The sequence below is a fragment of the Calypte anna genome, chromosome 7 (genome assembly GCF_003957555.1).
Source record: "Calypte anna isolate BGI_N300 chromosome 7, bCalAnn1_v1.p, whole genome shotgun sequence".
NCBI lineage: Eukaryota > Metazoa > Chordata > Aves > Apodiformes > Trochilidae > Calypte > Calypte anna.
The window spans coordinates 18,771,816-18,793,530 of NC_044253.1; the positions used below are offsets into that span (position 1 = coordinate 18,771,816).

Consider the following 21,715-nt stretch of genomic DNA (forward strand, 5'->3'; position numbering starts at 1 on the left):
GTGAAATTTAATGACCATTTTCAAGTTTGGGTCAAGTTTCATTCCATCATGAAATAACAGAATGCAGGTAATTTCATACACTCCAAGCCAAACAGGTCTTTCTGAAGCAAGTGTGAAGTTTGCTGTTGCTTCTAAGGAGATACCTAAATATTTCAGCATATGTTTTTCTACTTACTAGTGCTCCGCTGCTGAGAAGAATCATGAAGACAATGAAAGTCTCAAACCAGTTGTGCTCAACTATGCTGTAGCAGGTTTTTCTTAGATTCCACCAAATTTTTCCTTTGCCATCCTCTATACTTACTTGACAACATGGAAATTTCTGAACACAACCTGTATTAGATTAAGAGGTATTATTGAAATATTGAAATATGTTAAAGCCAATATTTACTGTGGTATCAGTTAGAAGCTCTGACAAATTTTATGGTAATTTTAAAAATTAAACACTGGAATACTCCTTTATAGGATTCTGACCATGTGAATTAGAAAAGTAATTTTAAGAGAAACTAACAATGTTAGATATAAGCAAACTCAATCAAAAAAAACATTGATACTTTTATCGTTGGTGTGCAACTGTTTAATTTGTTTATGGAGTCTCACAAAAATAATTTATTCCAAATTTCAAGGTCCCTTTCAAATAACTGAAAAGAATTTTAAGAATAGAAAACATAGTTATGTTTCTTAATTACAGGATGTATGCAGTGGGCAGGCAAGATAAAATTACTCAAAGCCTAGTGTAACCTTGTTTTGGCATCTGATTTCTAGCATGCTAGGCTGAGTATTTTCTTTCAATTGCTGAGGTCAGGCAGGTCTACCAGATTCGGAAGTCTCAAGAATTTAGACATGCCTAGTAATAAGATTTTACTAATACATCTCTGAAGTCAACAGTTATTTTACAACCTTCCGTAAAACAGGCTTCCGGTTCAAGAGCTTCTTCACTTTCAATTTCTGCTTGCTCTCCCTCTCCAGGAGGAGCAATATCAACCGTGCTGCCTTCTGATGAACTGGATGCATTTAATTTCTGCAAGTAAAGTACCACAGAAAAGTTTTTTCTCATTAGATACATATTTTTTTTTAAATTATACTGAATCAAATCGTGCCAGTCTGACTTTTGAAGAATGCTAAATTTATACTTATAAATATGCATCACCATAAGTAAAACATATTAATGACACATAAATCATATAGCTCTGTTTCCCAGCTCATCATCTCAAAATCAAAAATTAAATCTATTTTGGCTACTAACCTGATCCTCGTATAAGACTTCTGAAGTATTCTCAGCAGTACTGAAACTGGAGACCTTGCATGTACTTCATTAAAGTTATGTCTTTTTCTTTACTTAACTGGATTACACTGAAAATGTGTCTTAATTTTCTCAGTGAAATGAACTAACAGAAAGCTCCACATCTATCTTCACATCCACTACAGATGGTGTTTTCACAAACATACAATGGAAGTTGTAAATTTAATGACATTTAATGACAAATTTCTGCACAATTTAATTTTTGCAGAAAGCAAAAATTACCAGAATTGAAATCTCTTCTATACATTCCAGTCTTTTGTGCATAAGAGACCACTTCTGGTCCTTTCCATTATGAATTTTTCTGTTATTCAATTTTTTTAAACTTTTTTTGTTTTGTACAGCAGAAATACTGTAGTCCTTACTACGGTAAAATAATTTCAAGATCTGAAACCCACAGGAATTGTAGAGTTACAACAAATTGAAATTAAGGAACTTTTTACCAAGCACACTGAATTTCTGATCAGGTCAAGCTGTTTATCTGTCATGTAAGACTGCTCATAATCAATTTCTCATAAGAAAGTGGAAAGGACAAATATTTAGCAGGCTTACATAAAAATGATGTAAAAATGTGACCTCGAGTTTGTAACTTGTTTGCCATTGTTAATACTGTTTGTGACTTCAGATTTTTTCATCCAATATACATTCTCTTTTAATTTCAAATAAGGCTTCTAATCAGCAAGCAACAATAAAACAAGCATGGCAGAGAAATACATCTGGTTTATACACAGGAATTTCACAGAATCACAGAATGATTGGGATTGAAAAGGGCTTCTGAAGATCACCTAGTCCAATCATCCCTGCTAGAGCAAGATCACTTAGAGTAGATCCCACAGGAACACATTCAGATGAGTTTTGAATGTCTCCAGAGATGGAGCCTACAACCTCTCTAGACAGCCTGTTCCAATTCTTACATGAGATGAATGAAGTTTGAAAAAAAAAATCATGTCAGGCGGTGGACAATTTCAGGATTAAGCTTAAGGAGCTGCCCTTCACACACGTGCAAATGTAGCCAATGTAGAGTCACTCAGACTTGAGGCTGCTTGGCCATTACTGTGTTGTGACCAGAATTAAAAGCCTTGTCTCATGAGAGAAATAATTTCTGACAAGAACACCGGTCTGAGTTTGAAACCAATTCTTTCCCTTCTTACATGTCATGATCTGTCATACATGAAAAATCATGGTGACAAATGTCAAAGGTTTTGGATAAATAGATTGAGATATGGATGTTTCCAGTTATTTATTTTCACCTACTAAGCACTTTGAAAATCATGTTTTCTTTTTCATACTGCACATCCTCTATGATTTCCAAAATTTGTATATGTTAGTTACAACTGTATTGCCTCTATATGGCATAATTTTATCACTCATCATGTAGATTAGTACATCTGAAATAAATCGTTTTGCACCACATACTGTGAGCATATTTAAAACTTTACTTTCTAAATTACATGTACAGACCAAAATGCACATTGATAGGCTATATTAAGCATTATTAGCACACACATTATTATCCACACATAAGACTCTACTTTAAAAAGGAAATAAGCTTTCTGAATTAAACATCTTATTGTATATCCCTCTAGTAGAAAGAAATAACAATTCTGAAACCTGTCACTGAAATTATAGGCAGTTTCTTCACTAAATAAAACCAAATATTGTGAAAAAAGAGCCACTGTATTTTAAATAAGGAAAATTCAATAATGTTGGGATGTTTTCAAGTAATACAACTAATAAAACTAATAGGCAACTCAAGGTACATAATGAATTAACATAGTCTTCTTTTTGTCTCATAAATGTGATTATAAGCCTCTAGAATACGCCATGCCCTGTAAATACTTATTTGTATCTTCAGTAATATCACATTTTCCTTTACAAGGATACACTTGAAAGCAATTGCTTATGATGCAGCATTCTCAAGGCCTGAATCAGCAAAACAACATGCTTGACTAAGAGCAGAAGCCTGAGCAATACTGTGGAAATCGCACACAAAAATAAATTAAAAAAAGGCTACCTCAATGGGATTATATTTTTCTGAAAACATTATTATAAATATTATTGTATAGAGCATAACATTAAAAAAATGCTTCATCACCAACCCAAATACATGGTTAATATGTGCATGATCATCTTCCATATTGTCCTTTCAGAGCAGTGCATCTCTTTTCAAAAGCTTAGATCATTAAAACAAGCTTTGACCAACAGCATGTTAATGTGCCCATTTACAAGAAAATGCATTCACTTGGGACCCAGTCTTGCTCTCATTTGAGTTTATTCTAGATTTCAATAAGAGCAAGAGCAGGCTACTAAAATTTTAAGCTTTACAGACGGCTTCATGATTCAAGTGACGATAAAATAAAGGGATTCAGCCATTACAAATTGCCTTCAGTAATTACGTCATGTGGGTTTATTCTTTAAATCTTGAAAGCTGCACTGTAATCACATGATAAAATATAAAATAATGGTGATCAAATATTCAAAAGTTAAGAATAACTGACTTAAAATATCAGATCTTATGATGTTTGACATTTATATCATATTAAGAAAACAAGTTTACAATCTCTTTACTTAGGACTTTATTTGATGTTTGAAGTATACCTTGGTTTAAAATCTAACCAGTAAAATATGAGAATTTTCAGAATACACTGCAGTATTAATTTCTTTTGGCACTTCTGGACAATTTGTACCAGAATATAATAGAGATAGATCATAAACTGTAATCAGTGGTACAAATCAAATCATTTGGTTATCCTTTTGAGGCCCCAGAGACTCTACAGTAAGAAATCAGCTTTGAATCCTGCTATAGGACTGAAATCATCCCAATAAAATTTGGACGCCAAATTTAGCTAGAATCATTTAACTTCCTTATTTTCATGTAACTTTAGTTCCTGTGCAATATTTCCTGTACTCTGCCAATTATGCATAAATGGAGATCACACTTGTCTATAATGGAAAAAAAATGCAACAAACTAGGGTAAATATACATGCAATTTTATAAGAATTTTGCCAACTACTTTCTTAGTCTTCTAATTTGCACCAAATAAAGTCCCCCAACTTAGTCACAGACTGCTATCATGAAAGACATTCTAGAATATCACTATTTATTAATGAGGTTAAAGTTTAAGAAAAGACTATTTGTAATAAGCTTTGCTTTTATAGTTTTTTAGGGGCTAAGTTGTGAAGTGTACTTTCAGCAATTATGGAACTGTTTTCTCTGTTTATGATTGATAAAATCAAGATAGGCACTGCCCAAATGAATAAAGAATGTAGTTGGTAGCATCTTGAAGATTTGCATTACAGTGCATTGTAGCTGTAACAGTATAACGGTGTAATTTTTATGCAAGTATCTATGCTAATAGTTTTAATGTTGTTGATTCAGGAGCTGAAATTGTGGCAGTAGTCATTACATAGATCACTTTATAAATTTCATTAAACATTTATAAGGGCTGAATCAAAAAGGGTTGTTTTTAGTTTTTAAAAACTATTCATGCTCCCTTTTTCTTTGGCTTCTTTAACATATAACATTCCAGAACTTTTATGATCCATACTTCAAAACCTGTAGTGCATGCAGTTATTTCTAAGTACTGTATTAAAATATCCAGAAAAAATCATTAGCAGATAAAAAATGTATGTTGGGGTTGCCAGTCCCACCTGACCATGCTGTGATGTGAGTCCCATGACTCAGCAGAGAGCAGCTGTGCATGTTTCTACTGTCTTGCAATGGATAGGGAAGGTACATAGCTGAAGAGCATGCAGGCCAGTCAAAATTCATTGAAAAGTGATTATATATATATATACATATATATGTATAACTTGCTTAGGTAACCTGTGTGAAAGTGGTGACACGTTGCTCTACCTGGTTAAAAAGCACCAGAGCTGCATTCTTGATTGCTCCAGCTTGGTTTTACCCCTGTGAGAAGTAAGAATGGTAGGTAGTGAAGTTCAAGACATAGGATCTCTAGTTTTTCCTTTTTGGAATATCTAATTTCAACATGGCTTTAAAACAATTAAAACATTATTATTAAATATTTTATTATCAGTTGGCAAAAAGGGAAATACATACCACCTGAAATGTTTGACAAACTTTTCTACAGAACTTGTTAGTTTATTTTAGAGAAATTAGAAATGCAGAAACTAGACCTGATAATCTGCACTCTGAAATTGTAGAGCATAAATGAAAGTACAATCTATTAAATACAGACATGGTTACCAGGTTGGAGAAATATTCCGGTATTTATGTAGTGCTTATTGCATATTAATGAAAATTTTAAGGTTTGGGTTTTTTTAAAAAGTTCTAATCTTAATTTAATTATGTGATTGTCTCTTATTTTAAAAAACATGCATGCAGAAAGCAAAATCTTTTAAGATATATGTCTTCCCATTCCTCCTTCATCCTCAAGTAATGGTGGTAGAACTTAAAAGATCCCATTTACAATAAACCTCCTTAATTTCTGTTCAAATTAAATGTGATGAAGTACCATACTGTCTAAGTTTCCAGTTTCAGGTTAGTATGCTACATACTTCGGACTCTATAGTCTCTTTCTAACGATTTCAGAAGACAACTGGATATTTATCTGAGCAGTGGCCCATCAGTGTATCCAAAGACATGGTTCCATTCATTAGTTATCCACAGCTAGTCCAAAACTTAAAGAATCGGTGACTTTCAAAGATACTGTTCCAGAATTGGTTAGTTTTTTAAAAAGGGAATTTAGATTGCAGGATATTTTCAAATAAATGTGTTAAAAAATCAGTCAACAAATTAATCAAACGTGTACATCTGTTTAGGTAAGAAATTTATCAAACCCCATTGGCAATGCTCAAACTCTGAGAAACAGTAACTGTTTCTGTCTTTTTATTTCACCTAGACACAAAGGCATTAGTGAAGCCACTCAGAAATCTGAATTTATATCTTGTTTGGAAAAATGAGTGTGTTTGATGAGGAGGGATATTTTTAATTTATTAAAACCATCTGTTGTGATTTCAGCATTTAATTGGGCAGCCATACATAACCAGTCTGAATTTTTATATACTGTACATATAAAAACTTTGGAATTCTGAATGATGAAGATCTGTAGGTGTATGTATTTCTTTAGTTGTGAAATAAGCTTCCCATAACTGATGCATGTCTTTAAAATTACTTATCCCTGTTGAAATCCACAACTTTAAGAATAAAGTTGTGATTCAGACATAATGTACAGTTCTTAAGTGGTACAGAAATAGTTAAGAGTCTTACATTTGTTAAGATTAATGTAGTCCATTCACTTTAATGATCAACAGGCATACTTTATAATAGAAACAATGCTACCTTTAAAAAGCAGCAAATTATCCCCTTTAGTTACTTCTAAATTTCTTATTCTCTTTAAATGTAATTATCTTGAGTATCTTCTTTTCAGAGCAGAAATCTGTTATTTCTGATGGTAACTTCATCAGGTGTTGCACCTCTGTTATCTGATAGTGTATATTGACAAAATCTTCCTTCACAGGATCAATTAAATTTTCACTTCTTTCAGGTACTTTCAGCCAGCTATTACTGTAAAATAGTGGGTAACTTTTAAACCAAATAAATATTATTGCTTATTTCATCCAGAGACTTCCCCAAACTTCTAGTGATATGTATTAATAAGATTTCTTTTTGCCTAGAACTTTCAACCAGGTTTCAGATTAGGTTATTGTATATTAGGAAGTCATTAACTAGCAAATTAATTTGAAAGTCCTAATGTAAGGGAAAAAAATAAAAGGAACTGGCCTCCTAAAAAACTTAGGAACCTGGTGGCTAGAGTTATTTTGTACCTTATTAAATCAATTAATAAAAATAGGAAAAATTATAATTTTTCCCTCACTCACCTCACCTGCAGTTACAATTTCTGTAGTAATTACCTGCTCTTGGCATATTCCTCAGGGGCACACAGACCCTGCTCCACTTCTGGCATGACCTATTACTGCTGATAGACTTTAAATAATCATTCTGCTCTTAATATTAGTGGCAGTAAATAAGACACGAGAAAAAAAATGGTTCATTTTTCAGTTCCTGTGCAGACCTAGTTTCTCACAGATCTTTTGTTAAATAAGAAGTTATTAAACTGGATACCTCCTGAGGCTGAAGGTCTTTTAAATGCTAAGAACTGCCACAAGTAAAGCAGGGAGAGTTCTGTTCCATCTCTTACCCCTCCTTTTGCAGACCAGGCCTTCTCCTAGGAGGTATGTTGTCTCAGTGGTATCCCTTGAGAGGATAAATAAAGCAAATGATGGTGTACTGTTCTAGAGAGGTAGCTTAAAACACTGTGCCAGTATACTCTTTATCTTCCTCAAAAGACAAACAGAAAGCACCAGAAGTTGACTTGATAGGAGAAGATTGGGAATCTTCATAAATTTTTGTCACGTCAGAACATCTGTTCATATACTACCTAAGCACGCCTATTTTTATACACACAATAAATAAAAAACCCCACTACTTTCTCCTTTCCCTAAAAATCATCCAGAAGGAATGGAATAATGTATCCAGAACAGAAATAGCAAGTAATATAGCATTCACCACTAGACAACAACAGTAGGCACATTTGCACTGCACAAAAACATGTCAAAGAGTTAAAATCTGAATAGTTGTGTGTGAGAATGATTTGAGGGGAGCACTATTGCTCTAGTTGCAAAATGGTAGTGATTATTAGATTCTATGGAAACCTTGAGGCTCCACAGAAGTCTTAAACTTCTCCTATCCCAACTTCAAATTTCTCCACACATTTTAATAGATTCACCACCTACCATTTTCTGGCAGGTTTCCCAGTCACCTGAAATTTTCACACTCAAATTGTTTCTTCAGACTTCTGGATTCAATTTCTCTTCCTGAAGACATATCAATACACCTAAAGTCCTTTTGAAAAAGGCAAAATCCATTTTTGTTTATTTTGTTCCTGAGACTTCAGGATGGCCATGGAAGAAAAAACCATGATGCCTAAACCAAGCAATGATGGAAATGAGCAAAACAATTGATTTGTGAAAATAACCCTGAAATTGGTATAGTTCAATAGTTCTCAATATCTCAATACAACAAGGGCTCTTACTCTGTTTTTTCGGGTGGCACTTACATCATATGTTCACAAGGAAAGTATAGGAGTTTCTTCCTTTGCAATGCATTTAGTTCTGTCCTCAGTTGTTCTGACAGAATATATGGCAGTGCAATGTAAACTGACCCATTCAATCTAACTTAAAGAAGAAATAAACAAATAATACCAATGGGATGATGTTCTTTCACTTACATCTCTCCAGTGACATGCCTAGTAGTACAGGCCGACAAGCACTGCAGCAGAGAGAGGGGTAAAGTTTGCCAGGGGATCAGGAGCCAGGTGTAAGCCAGCTCTGCTGCTGAAGCTAGCATGTCACCTAGGTGCATGTTTAGCACAGTGTATAAGCCTCCTGACTTCCTAATGTAAATTGCAAAGTTTTTCAAAATAATGTGTTCAGGAAAGTTTTAGGCATGTAGCTTCTGAAGACAGCGTTACTAGGAGTGCACTCATCACTGTATTTCTCAAAACTAGCCACAGGAAAACAGAAAATTTATAGTAAAATATCTTGGAATATATGAAAAGATTTAGAAGACTTTGCTAAGGTTCCTTGGAAAAGACAAAGAGCTTTTATTAGGTTGGCTTACCTGAAAAATACTTAGCTCTCAGACCCAGAGGCACTTTGAATGCCTGATTTTTTATATTAGTTGATTGCAGAGATTAGATGACTTTGCAGTTCCTGCATCTCTTCTGTTCTTAAATTGCCATGGGTAAATGCTACTGCTATACTGTGCTATGCCTCTGCATTGAAAATGTTTGTCTTATGACTGACCAACTCAGGCAGATGGTATAATGTCTTGGTCTTTAGGACTGTTATGCACAGTAACCTTCTTTGTAGTTGCAAATAAACACACACTTTTTATGTTCCTCTATGTTCTTTAGCAAAAAACCTATACCATGATTAACTGAATCATGGCTATCAATTAATGTTGTATGCTATTGTTTGGTATTGCTGACGACTACATTGTTATTTGCAAATACAGCAGTTATGCAGCTCCGATATATATATATATTTATATACGGGATAAATAACAGCCTGCATGAATGCAGGGCTTCATATAAAGGAAGTTCTTCTATAAACAAACCCTTTTGTTTTAATTATTTATCACACAATATCATAACTTCCAGTATTTATTGCAAAGATCTTTATCCATGATTTCTGATCCCTTAAATCTCACAGCTCCTACATTTCTAATGCATTGGATATAATTATATTCTGCTAACACATTTATTCTCATCATTGATCACTACTCAAGCACACAAAGAGTTCCTCAAATGACATTATCACCTGTTCATGATCATTGCTTGTATTGAGCCACTTATATTTTGAGGTATGTGGCTTCTGTTTTTTTAAACAAATTTCTGTCTCTTTGCAGAATAACAGTAGCATAGGGCTTTTAAGTAAACTGCTTCCACATGAATTTATATTATGAGATTATTCTGCTCTCCAGTATAATTTGCGATACTGCTTCACCAGAACATTGAATGGTACCTGGATTACTTCAATTCATCTAGCCATTGTCTCCAAACCCAAAATCTGTACAAATATTATACAAAACTAATTTTATACAATACAGAATATATCACTGTTTTATCACGTCTCAAGGCTCATTTTTTCAGCACCCCAAATATAGAAAAAAAAATTAAATTTCTTCACTGGGTATGCAAAGCTGTATAGTCCTGATTGTTCCTTAGCCTTCGACAATATTCTTAGCCTTCTACAATATTCTTGTTCCATAAATCCTTATCATAGTATAGGTACTACAGAAACAATACTTTATGAAATATGTTCTAGTCCTAAAATGTCATGCATTTGTCAAAGAATAATCATATTTAAAATGCTAATAAACAGAGTATTAAAAAGGAAACCTGTAAGCACCCCCTAGTATTCCATTGCATAGGGTAACAATTTCCTAGAATCACAGTTGCATAAAATAATAAAATATAAAATATATTTACATGAGATAAGACAGTTTTTAAAAAATTAAATACATAATTAAGTAATATCTAAATGCATTAATACTATTTAATTTTTGAGATACAAGAAGTCCTACCTGTTTGCTCTCTTCCATATCAGATTCACTGCTAAATTCTTCTGTATTTAAATTTTCAAAATCTGATTCTCCAACTGCAATTGGCACTGTCACAGTGAGGCCTGGGTTGTTTATGAATGACATGTAATCATTTTCATCAGTTATGTATTTTTCCACACTGCTGCCTGTGCCTACGCCACTGGTGGTTCCATTCCCGTCTTTTAGATGATTTAGATCTTTGCTTACTTCAACAGCAGTATGATTGGAAATGCAGCTGTCTTTCTTGTTTAGCTCTTCAAGTGCTTTGATTTCCTCTAAAGCTTTCTGCTTTCTAACAAAGGCTTTTTGAATGAACTCCTGTATCTTTCTTTTAACATAATCTATTCCCTTCTGAATCCTTGCCACAGCAATCTGTAGATTGTTCATTTCATTATCATCATCTGTAGCAGCAAGGTTGTCTGAACTAAATGAGCTCAGCAGCAAGGCCAGAAACAGGTTCAGTACCTAGAAGGTGAGAAAATACAGCTGTATATTAGAAAGATGTATATACGAAGTAAGTATTTTTACAGGATACTGTCAAATAGTACACACTGTCTTGCAAGGCAACATTTACTAATTTCAGGCAGCCATATAGCCCCTTAAACTGCAAAACATCCCTTTATTTGTTTTGCTCAGCATTCACTCAGAAGATGGAAACAGAGAAGCTAATGCCTAATTATTTTGAATTTTTTCTTCTTTCTTTGAAGCAACACGGTTGCTTAGTGTCTAAAATGAAAAAAAAAAAGTAACAGAAATTCTAGCTATTCACATTTATCACAGGTTTGAAAGGCTTTGCCTAAATCTATTAAAATCACTTGGCATTTAACTACAATTAAATAAACATGAGTCGTTAAATTAGATAAGTTTCCTTGATGCAGATATTTTAAAAACTTGTATCTGTTAATGCTATAATAACCTACTTACGCTTTCTAACTAATCTTTGGAAGATTATTCCGTGTGACTGTGATTTTCTGTTATTTCTCGGCTTATCTCTAAAGTCTATAAAGCTTGTCATAAAAGGGTGAAAGGAATATTTTAAAATTATTTCTACACTTTAATCTCCATTATTTGTAATACTTCTATATTATTTGTATGGGGTTTTTTTACCCTTTTCACTTGGTGAAAAATGAACATCTTTTTGGTCTTAAGTAGCAAATTTAAAAATAAAATTTATTTATTTTATCAGCAGGTAGCAATCTTTGCAGTATTTCCTCAGAACTGTGGTTTATTGCCTCAGAATTCAAACATCATTACTCTTGTTTTAATATAATCCTTTATAAACTGTAGAAACTTCATTAAAGCTTACAAGCAATTAATCATTCCCTACTTTCAGTCTGAGGAAATTTATTTATGAACAATAACCTGCTCTACTATTTTTTATAGTACTAGTTTCAGCACCGAAATACTGTTTCAGATTTATATACTCCTCAAAGTGTCTCTTGAATTTCAGGGTCATTTTCTGGCATTGTGAAAGTCAGAAGAACGAAATCTCATAGAGACTGCATATGAGAGTCCTAACACATTTAACTATAGGGAAGCTTATTTATGCCATTTGGCCATATCGTGACATGATCATAAATTTCTGTGGCTCTGCACATGTCTGTTGAAATAATGTCAAGATTGCAAGGTCATGCAAACAACTAGGATAACAGCACTATGAATTCTTTTTTTATAAAAATTTAAATCACGTTAAATATATCCTAAAGGAAGAGAATTTTGATGAGTAATGAAATATATATATTTTTAGGCATATCAGAATGAACTGAAAAGATTATAAATAAAACAAGCTTGAATAATAAGTCAGATTAAATAATTTTTTTCTGTGAAGATTTCCTCTGTAAATTTGAGTTAGAAACTTTAAAATAAATTTTTAGGATGGACATCCATTTACTCTGTATTTTATTCCTGTTTTCTGCAACTAGTAAGACAAAAAGTTCAGTACTTAAAGTCTTGATGTTCTACGTAAGAACATCTACATTATACTTTACATTTTAAGTCAAAAGTACATGCTGGAATTAGCGGTAATAGGTGTAAGAAAGTCCATTAGATTTTTTTCCTCTGAAGAAGCAGCTGCCCAGGAGCTGGTTTAGCATGAGCTGTATTATTTCAAGAGTTGCTAGGAAGTCAGTTAGATTCAAACAACACCTCTAAATTAGATGCGTTTCTCCAATACAGGGTGTTTGACATTTTGATGTATTCCTAAATTCCTTGACCCCTAATGTATTTCCATGCTCCAGTGTATAGAAATAGGTGAAAAGGAAAAGGGGAAGGAAATCACCATATGTTTTTACTCAAAATCTAGCTCTTTTAGATTTACTCTTTTAATTCTAAACAGGAGTATGACAAACATTCTGATTACCTAGCTGTATGTTATGTATAGTTATGTTATGTATCAGAGTTAATGTACAGAAAAGGTCATCACATACCACTAGGTTTCCAATCACCATGACCAGCATGAAAACAATAAGGCACATGGTTTGGCCTGCAACCTCCATGCAGTCCCACATCGTTTCTATCCATTCTCCACACAGCACTCGGAATACAATCAGGAAAGAGTGGAAAAAGTCATGCATGTGCCAGCGTGGCAGCACACAGTCACTGGAGATCTTGCAGACACATTCCTTGTAGCTTTTTCCAAACAGCTGCATCCCAACCACAGCAAAAATGAACACAATGATGGCCAGAACCAGGGTCAGATTGCCCAAAGCCCCCACTGAGTTGCCAATAATCTTAATCAGCATATTTAGTGTTGGCCAAGATTTTGCCAGTTTGAAAACTCGAAGCTGTAAAACAAAAAGCCCAGAGGAATCATTAGCATTAGTTATGAAACAGAAGCTAGGTCCAAGTTGTTTAGCAGAGCATATTAATTCTGTAGATTAATTTGTTCTGCAGCAGGAACATGTGCTTATTTTAATGGAAGGCAGGTAGCATGGAGTTTGGTATTGGTGTAAACATTGGTCAGCATTTCAACTTAGTGATACTCATAGAAAAAAACCCAACATAATTCGTGTTTTTACCACTTTTGATTTTAATATTTTTAAACATCCACTTTCAGTGGATTACCGAATCACTAAATTACTTAATGACATTTTACAAGTTTGTAGTCTTTTCATCACCTTCACTAACTCCCGGTCTTCTGGCTTGGTTTCACATTTCCCTCAGCACCACATCAGGACTTCCAGGCTTATTTAGAGAACAATTTTTGAAGCAACAGTTTGATGCTGATATTGCGATGTCCAATCACAGCAGAAACAATAACTTAAAAATAATATTCAATAACTTAACTGTGGTATGTGACCCTGGTAATTTGAGCTAATAAACTAGGTCACCACTTCCTGCTCTATATATATATTAGGAAATAACTTGGGTTTTCAAGCAATGTGATAATTATGAGTACTAAACAATCTGACTCTCGTGCCTCCAGTATAATTTTGTAATATTTATAAAATTCTCAAAAGACAGCAGACAGTCTTATGCTGGCAAAGGGTATCAGTAGGACAGGACATCAATAGGATAATTTTATACCAAAAGAGATAAAAGGACATGAACTGACAAACACCTAAAACTTGTACATATCAAACATTGCAAGTAAGGCATATATGAAAAATACTGTGAGCTGTTTAACTATATATCTTTGCAGTACTGGTAATTAACACAGACATCAGCACTTTTTTTTAAATGACAGAACTACATGCAATTATTTAATTATCAAGTATTTACCAATCTGAATGACCGAAGAACAGATAATCCTTCAACATTTGCAAGACCAAGCTCCATGAGACTAAGACTAACAATAATACCATCAAAAATATTCCAGCCTTCTTGGAAATAATAGTAAGGGTCCATGGCAATTATCTTTAGTACCATTTCTGCTGTGAATATCCCCGTGAATACCTAAAACAAAATGTAATTCATTAGTGGAGTCATTGTGAGAAATTTATAAACTTAAGTAAAAAGTTTCTAATACAGCTTGTGTTCTCATACCTGTTACTTGTACCTGTCACTATGTAAAACAGTTAATTGCTGATTGCAATCTCTAAATGGCATCTTAGTTTTTCTAACACTGAAAACTGGTATTTAAAAACAAATTACTAAATCAGCATGGATATAGGATGGCAGAAGTTTGATAAAGCTATAAGAAGCAGCTCAGCAGCTCAGCTCTGTTTCATATTTGACTGATACATTCTAGACTATCCATCCAACAGATAATGTGGTACCACCCAAGTTTTTCAGTCCTGTTTCTAGCAGATAGTCGCAGTAAAGCAAAAGAAGACTTTACAGCAGTTACTTTGTTTTGGGTTTTTTTTTTCTTGCTCACAATCTAAACAGAACTGTTAGGAGAAACCCTTGAAGGTCAGACTCTGAGAGGCTTTCTAAGGTCTGTCTTTTAGGTCAGACTTGCAGGGTGTGGATGGAAAACATGGGGAAAGTTGGAGTTTCTTGCACTGAACTTTTTGTAAAGATATAAAGGTTTCAAGCACAGCTAATATTCTGTGTGATAAATATTTCTGTTTGGGAAAAAGAAATTCATAGTGGTAATGTTCTATGATATGTTCTCTGGAAATGCCAAATGTGAAATTATCAATCTGCCTTATTGGTTTTATGTCCATTGTTTGATCCAACACTTTCTTGCAATGAGTAGTGATCACTGGTTTGTGCAGCATAATAAAGAAATTTTGGAGCATAATGCAAAACCACTACAAACATATGAATATTCTGCACAACACTCAAAGAATAACTTAGATGATCCAAAAGCTTACTAAAGTTCACCAGCACACTCTGCCACTGCCTTGTGACAGTATACTTTAAAATGGAGATATGAGAGATTTTACCATACAATCAGAGAAAGGTTAAAGATATTGTTGTGTGTGGTAACGAGAATACAGTCAGATTTGCTGTATTTAATTTATCCTCAAATAGACCATGATGTCACAAGCAAAGAGTAAGTTAACATAACCTAAATGGAAATCACAAAATTAAGGTTAATAAATAAAATAGATAAAACAGAATTTAAATGAAACAAGCAGGTATAGCATTCACTGCATATAGAGTGTCCTAATTAAGGATTCTGGATTCTTACAAAGATAGTTAAAAATAAGACTTTTGATATGTTGAAGTAAATATAAAGATAAAAATTGGAAAAGGCAGAAGATCTGGTAAGTATAAACGCTTTGGAAGAAATAATTCTACCAATATGACAGAGTAGCATTTTAAAATTCAGTGTTCAGTAATCTGTGATGCCAGCAATATGTTCAGGAGAAATTAAACTGTAATGCATGTAAGAAAGCATAGGTAATAAGTTCGTTTCTAGTTCTGTTTTTTTTAAAAAAAGCAACAGAGGGATGTATTACCAGTACATACAAGGAAAATGTTTATGCTTTAAAACATACTCTGAGAACACTCTTACTGCTCCATTTAAATATTAGAAGAAATTTCAGAAGAAATCTTTTTTGAATTATTAGTTCAAAATACTTGGTTGGTTTTAATTTTCCGGACTGCATGCTAGCTGAGTCAATCCAGACATCTCCTGTGTAAACTATTAGTAGTTATGTCAGCTGGCAAGAATTTAAAAATGTATGAATCTTCCTCTGAAACAAACACTTGCAAAGTTCAGTACTCTGCTTACTGAGCATTAGAAGCAAATTAAGAGAAACAGACAAGAACATTTAAGTGTTCTGGTACATTTAGGTATCTGCAGAGAAAAGGAATTACATGTAACCCTACTAAGCTTACAGAGACAGAGTGCTTTTTGTCAGGGAATAAGTAATAATCTTATAGTTTAATAAGTACTTTTTTGTTACCTAAAGTGGCAAGTACTTACTGCTAACAAGAAATACGTCTTTCTTGAAAAAGTACTTTCACTGTAACGTAGCTGAAAAAAATTCAAAAATAAATTCTGACATCTGAATATTTCATTGATTTCTTATGGAAAAGAAATATTTTCTATGATGGAAAATCACTACCATGGTAAAAATCATCATCTACCTTAAATTTTTAATGAAAAAACCCAAAGGAGGCCTTAAGAAATCTGACAATACATTGCAGACTAGACTTCTGCACATATTCAATTACACTAGTCACTTCATTACAGTAGTTACAAAATAGATTCATTACAGGCTCCAGGAAAAATCACTTTCTCCACTGATTATAAGAAGCACCCCGGAAAAAATTTAAGACAGATGCAATATGTTTATGTATTTTTTCTTTTAGAATAGTGTATTTCTTAACAAGTACTCTATGACAAACGACTTACCAGGTTCCCCACAGAAAGGACACTGCTAAACTGTTCTGTCATGGGATAATGCTCCATGGCCATAAACAATGTGTTTAAAACAATACAAATGGTTATAGCAAGATCAACAAATGGATCCATCACAACTAAATTGACGATGTGTTTTACTTTCAACCATGGACTCCAGCAATCCCAGATCAAGAAAGTATTTGCAAATCTGTACCAGCATGGTGGGCATTTCTGTCTGGATTCTTCAAGCTCTGGAAAAAAAAACAAAAATCCCAAAACAGATAGAAAAAGTTGGCATATAATGTATATTTCAAATACACCTCAAATCCCTTGTTTAAAATACTTTAAGAAATCAAATCATTTAACTAAACAGATCACACTAATTTGGGGTTTCCCTCACCTATGTTTAGTTCTTCCCCATGACAATAAGGAGAGTCTAAATATTAACTTTACAGAAGTTGGCTTGCTTACAGCAAATATCTAAATCCTAGATATTAAAATTTAATATGACTCCACTGTCAACGAGATGATGACAATAATTTGTACAAACTTTCTAAAGTATAAATTATTTTTAAAGAATGAAATATGTACATATTTTGTTTTGAACCAATAGAAGTACTGTGCTACTACACTGAGCTACTAGAGTATCATAACAGATAAATGGCTTTATCAATTATTGCTCATTTGAATCCATATTTTTAATATAGAGAACACCTGTTTTCTCATTTTAAAAATTGCCTTAAGACTTTGTGTGAAATGTCTCACACAATTGCCGTGTCTGTCAATTGAGAAAGCAAACAACATTAGTATTAAAAGAACAACTCTGCTCTCGATTAGGATCTTTACAAACTATTTTTTCTTCCATTTCACTGTTGTCAAACTTAAAAAAAGAATTGTAACTTCTACTAGTTCATAATAGCAAGAATTAACATTTAATCTGCTGGGATATTTGAGGGCAGGCCAGATGGAGGACTGATATTTGCTTAACTGAGAAATACTGCAAAGTACATAAGAAGTGGCCACAACAGTTTCAATAAGTTTTTTGCATGGTGGCACCAAAGCTAATCTAAAATTTGCCAATTTTCAAATATCCCATAGAACACAGGGAGGTCTACATTATTATTAAACTTGTGAGTGATTTTGCTCACATAAAATAGCAAACATGCTGTTTTACAGCATTTGTTCATAAGGATTCAGTGATAAACTCTACACATAGAGGACAAGTGGACTGATTTTTTGCCTCTAATATTGTCCTGTATGGGTGAAATTACAGGAAATTAAATTGTCTGTTGCCACAGCTCTCAAATTCTTTGAAACTAACAAGCTCTTCCATTACATCAGACTGTAGCCTCCAGGCAAAAAAAGGTATCATAAATGCTGAAAGTCTTCTATAATCTTTATAAACCATAACAAAGACAGTGCTTGCAAAGGAATATACTAATTGGGTGGAATAATCACATTTCTGAACAAGTAACTCAGAATGCTGAGAGGTAGCATGAATATGAGAGGCTTTGGTAAAAGTGGCCCCTCACATTGGTTGCTGAGTTGGCACAGAAGGCTTGATTGCTTGCACTTTGCAGCTTTAGAAATAATGGAAGCCAGACATAGGTAGGAGGTAACTATCAGGACAGTATAGTTTGCATTTGCATGTTTTTTTCTGGCCAGAAGAATGAATAGACAAACTATTCAGCTAGAGGAAGAGAGCAGTACCCTCTAATGGGATATCCTTTCTTCCCTAGGGTAGACAAATGGCCCTCTGAGAATCAAGAGGTACAAATGGTTGACACTTGCACTAAATATATACTTAGATATATACAAGCTTGTGAGATTGGTTTGAAAATACTTACAGAAGAAAATAGATAATATAATCTTTACATTTCTGACTACAATTAGTTTGGGGTCTACTTGTTTATTTGAGAGCAGAGGCTTCAGAACTCACTTTAGAAAGTGTATTTCCAGTCTGACTGAAAGTAATCTAAAGAACAGTGTACATTTTCTTGGTAATCTCTTGTCTTTTAAGAACATGTGTTGTAGGACACAGGGTTTGTCTGACTATAACAGCTGTCACACTGTGCTCATACCCAGAAGACAGATCCTTTAAGCTTATAATAAATATTTTAATGGTGTATGTATGAAGTGTGAGTGTATTCAGTTTCTATTAAATAAGGAAAAATGTTCCAATGATGTATACTTTTTCACTTAGTGAAATGATGGATTTTGATCCTTGAAATTCTTACCAAAGAAATATTAAAAAAATGCTGAAGGAAAGCAGTTCATATACATTGACATGGGTTGATTACAGTTGGTTTTCTTTAAAATTATCTTTTTCATTCCAATTTCCTATTGTTTGTCCTTATATTTTAAATTCAAGGGAAATGACTGCTCTAGCACATCACTGCCTTTATCACAGCGATTCCTCTGTATCTTAATTGATTTTCGATGTTGATATAGGAAGAAAATCCCTGCATTCTTGTTTAGGGTTCTGGCAATCCCCCAGCTATGACTTTTTTGTCTCTGTTAGTTCATTCAGTAGCATAATATTTTGGAAGGTGTCATGAAAATAAATGAGTATTTAGAATGTGTAAATTATCTTAGAAATGATCAAAAGACTTTGTATCTGATGTTCAGAGATTTCACATGTTCCCTTTTATATCTATGAGGGAAATTATATAAATATTGCTCTGTAAGTGAAGTTAGCAGAAATTCACTGAGCTGCTTGTCAGATAAAATGCATCAAATACCTTCCATTGTATTTGTAAGTATGCTGGCTATACTCATTGCTCTTTGCCTTGCAGCAGAATCTTCCAGCATTTCCATGGAAATTTGATAAGAACTCAATCTTCTTTTTCTTATTTCTGTTTCTGTAGTGGTGCCCTGTAAAGGAAATACTGAGGAATGAAACCATCCTTTCTTAAAACCAGTTAACAATAATTAATGTATAAATATTTTAGTGATAATAAAAATCATCTTTATTCTGTATGCTAGACTTTTTTTACACACTGAATGTTTCTGTTCCTGTAGGAATTTCTTTGTTCTTTATTGAGGAGCTCGGTGGGATTTTTATACAGTGCTACAAATAATCAACTGGGCAACAAAACCAATGCAATGTGGGAACAGAAGTGGTTCTCGTTTAAATGACTGAGTGGGCAAAATTTTTGCTAGGTATCCATTTGTTAGCGATTATTATTATTCTTTCAAGGGTAAATGATCAAAGTTGAAACTTGTCACTTTAATTTCCAGCATTAACTGTATTAAATAATTAAAATGTGAGTTCAGAAAGACATGAACTACTATTTAAGAAATTAATTTTGATACAAGAAACATGAGTATAATTCTAAGAATTATTTGCATTCCTAAAGTGATAAGGGTGGTTGGAGAATTTTGTATGAGAGAAAAATCACAACTTATTTGATATTTTTTTCTACCTAGTTCTCATCCACTACAATCCTCATCCAAAATCTGTGATAAATTCATGCAATAAATGCACAAGTCCTCTCTGTTTTGTATGGCTTCTAATTATCTTTCCAAAGCCCAGTATGTACTTAAATGTGCCTTAGATTTAAGGTGTCCTTACAGGTGCTTTGGTTTTCTTCTGGAGTGTGACCTAGAGCTTTAAACAAAGTAGTGGAAGTAAAAAGTTCCTAAATCTTGATTCATGTTCTACCACTGAATCTCTGATTCATGGAAACTATGACTTCTTTCTTCATTATTCTGTCCCCAGCTAGAAAAAGAATTAAAAGCCTGCAGAACTCCCAAGGGGTTATTTTAGTGGAATAATAAAAAAACTTTTAGAGCATTCATTAGAGCTTTTTAGAGATAACTATTGAGTTAAATGGTTAAATATTTTTTCAGTGAATGTATTTCTGAAATAGAACCACCTACACCTAATCTCTAAGATAATCTGACTGCATTTACGGCATGAAGGTCTATATAAAGATACAAGAGAAAAACAAAAAAATACAAACAAATGTATAACAGTAGTAGTGAAATCTCAGTAATTACTATAACAAAATATTTTTCAGGTTAAATACAGTGCTATTATAGACACCAAATTACCATACTGCAACCATATTAAAATACTATGCATTAAAAAGTTTGCTTTTTTTAAAGTTTGAAAGAATATATTAGTTTACAGAAGTCTGAAACCAAGACTGAATTACAGTGCAATTGCAAAGGTACGTGGGAATTGTATGTATTTTTCTCATCAAAGTTGTGAGAAAAATTTCTTCAAGCTAAATTCACTTAAGGGCTATTTCTTTTAACTGTCATGGTAGTAGTAACTTCATTCTGCTTAATTTTACAAGCACATGTTTCCAAGTGATATTCTTAGTCTACATAAAAAAAACTACTAGCTTTGTTGATGAAGTGAAACTACATGCAAATTGTCAAATTCAATTTACGCTTTTTCCCTACTATTCGCAGACCTATTGCTGAAGGCAAGGAGAATATAATACATTTTTGAGGCTCAGACATAGGATGTTGAGGACTTTTTGCCCATATGTTATGATATTTAGAAACTGTTGCAAGTTATTTCTCGCAGGCCTAAGAAATTACAAGGCATGCAAAGGTGAGCAATAAGAAAAAAATTCATGCCTGAACCAAACTGTAATAATTACTGGTTTGCTTATAATTACCTCTGGTATAAGCTGACCAGTAGGTGAAGTTAGAGCTGAAGGTCCTCCAACCAAGGAAACTACTCCATTGCAATCCACAGTGCTGTGCATCTTCCCATTTACTGGAAGGGCTGGTACCATTCTAGATGACACACTTGCCTGACTAACGTTACTGTTGCGCCGTTCTCCATGTCGATTGGGAACAAAGAGAGAATCTCTTCTGCTCTCATTGTCTTCAAGAGTGCTGTGCTCATCATCTGCAAAGTCATTTTCGGATCCTATATCTTTTGCACGACCTCTGAAGCTGAAAATGCTTGTTTTGCTGTTGCGCCTTGGTGAGAACAGGGAACCACGAATGCTTAGCAAAGACTGTAAAACATTTAGAAGAAACCAAACCAAAAGATCATTAGAATTGAAGTCCTAGGTTCTTGACT

At 33.6% G+C, this 21,715-nt stretch overlaps 1 protein-coding gene across 15 annotated transcripts in view; it reads right to left on the minus strand.

Annotated features, from left to right (window-relative positions):
* LOC103530341 (sodium channel protein type 2 subunit alpha) overlaps positions 1-21,715 on the minus strand; it is a 54,504-nt gene that overhangs the window by 16,606 nt on the left and 16,183 nt on the right. For 6 of the 15 annotated variants that reach the window (XM_030453851.1, XM_008495930.2, XM_030453852.1 and 3 more), the window contains 8 exons: positions 21,303-21,650; positions 19,410-19,542; positions 16,681-16,919; positions 14,148-14,321; positions 12,854-13,210; positions 10,410-10,892; positions 898-1,018; positions 176-330 (listed from right to left, as the gene is read on the minus strand). In XM_030453851.1, coding sequence (XP_030309711.1) covers positions 176-330; positions 898-1,018; positions 10,410-10,892; positions 12,854-13,210; positions 14,148-14,321; positions 16,681-16,919; positions 19,410-19,542; positions 21,303-21,650 — 2,010 coding nt within the window. Of the gene's footprint in view, positions 1-175; positions 331-897; positions 1,019-10,409; positions 10,893-12,853; positions 13,211-14,147; positions 14,322-16,680; positions 16,920-19,409; positions 19,543-21,272; positions 21,651-21,715 lie in introns of all 15 variants that reach the window. The other 9 variants (XM_030453845.1, XM_030453847.1, XM_030453853.1 and 6 more) reach the window with 4 other exon arrangements.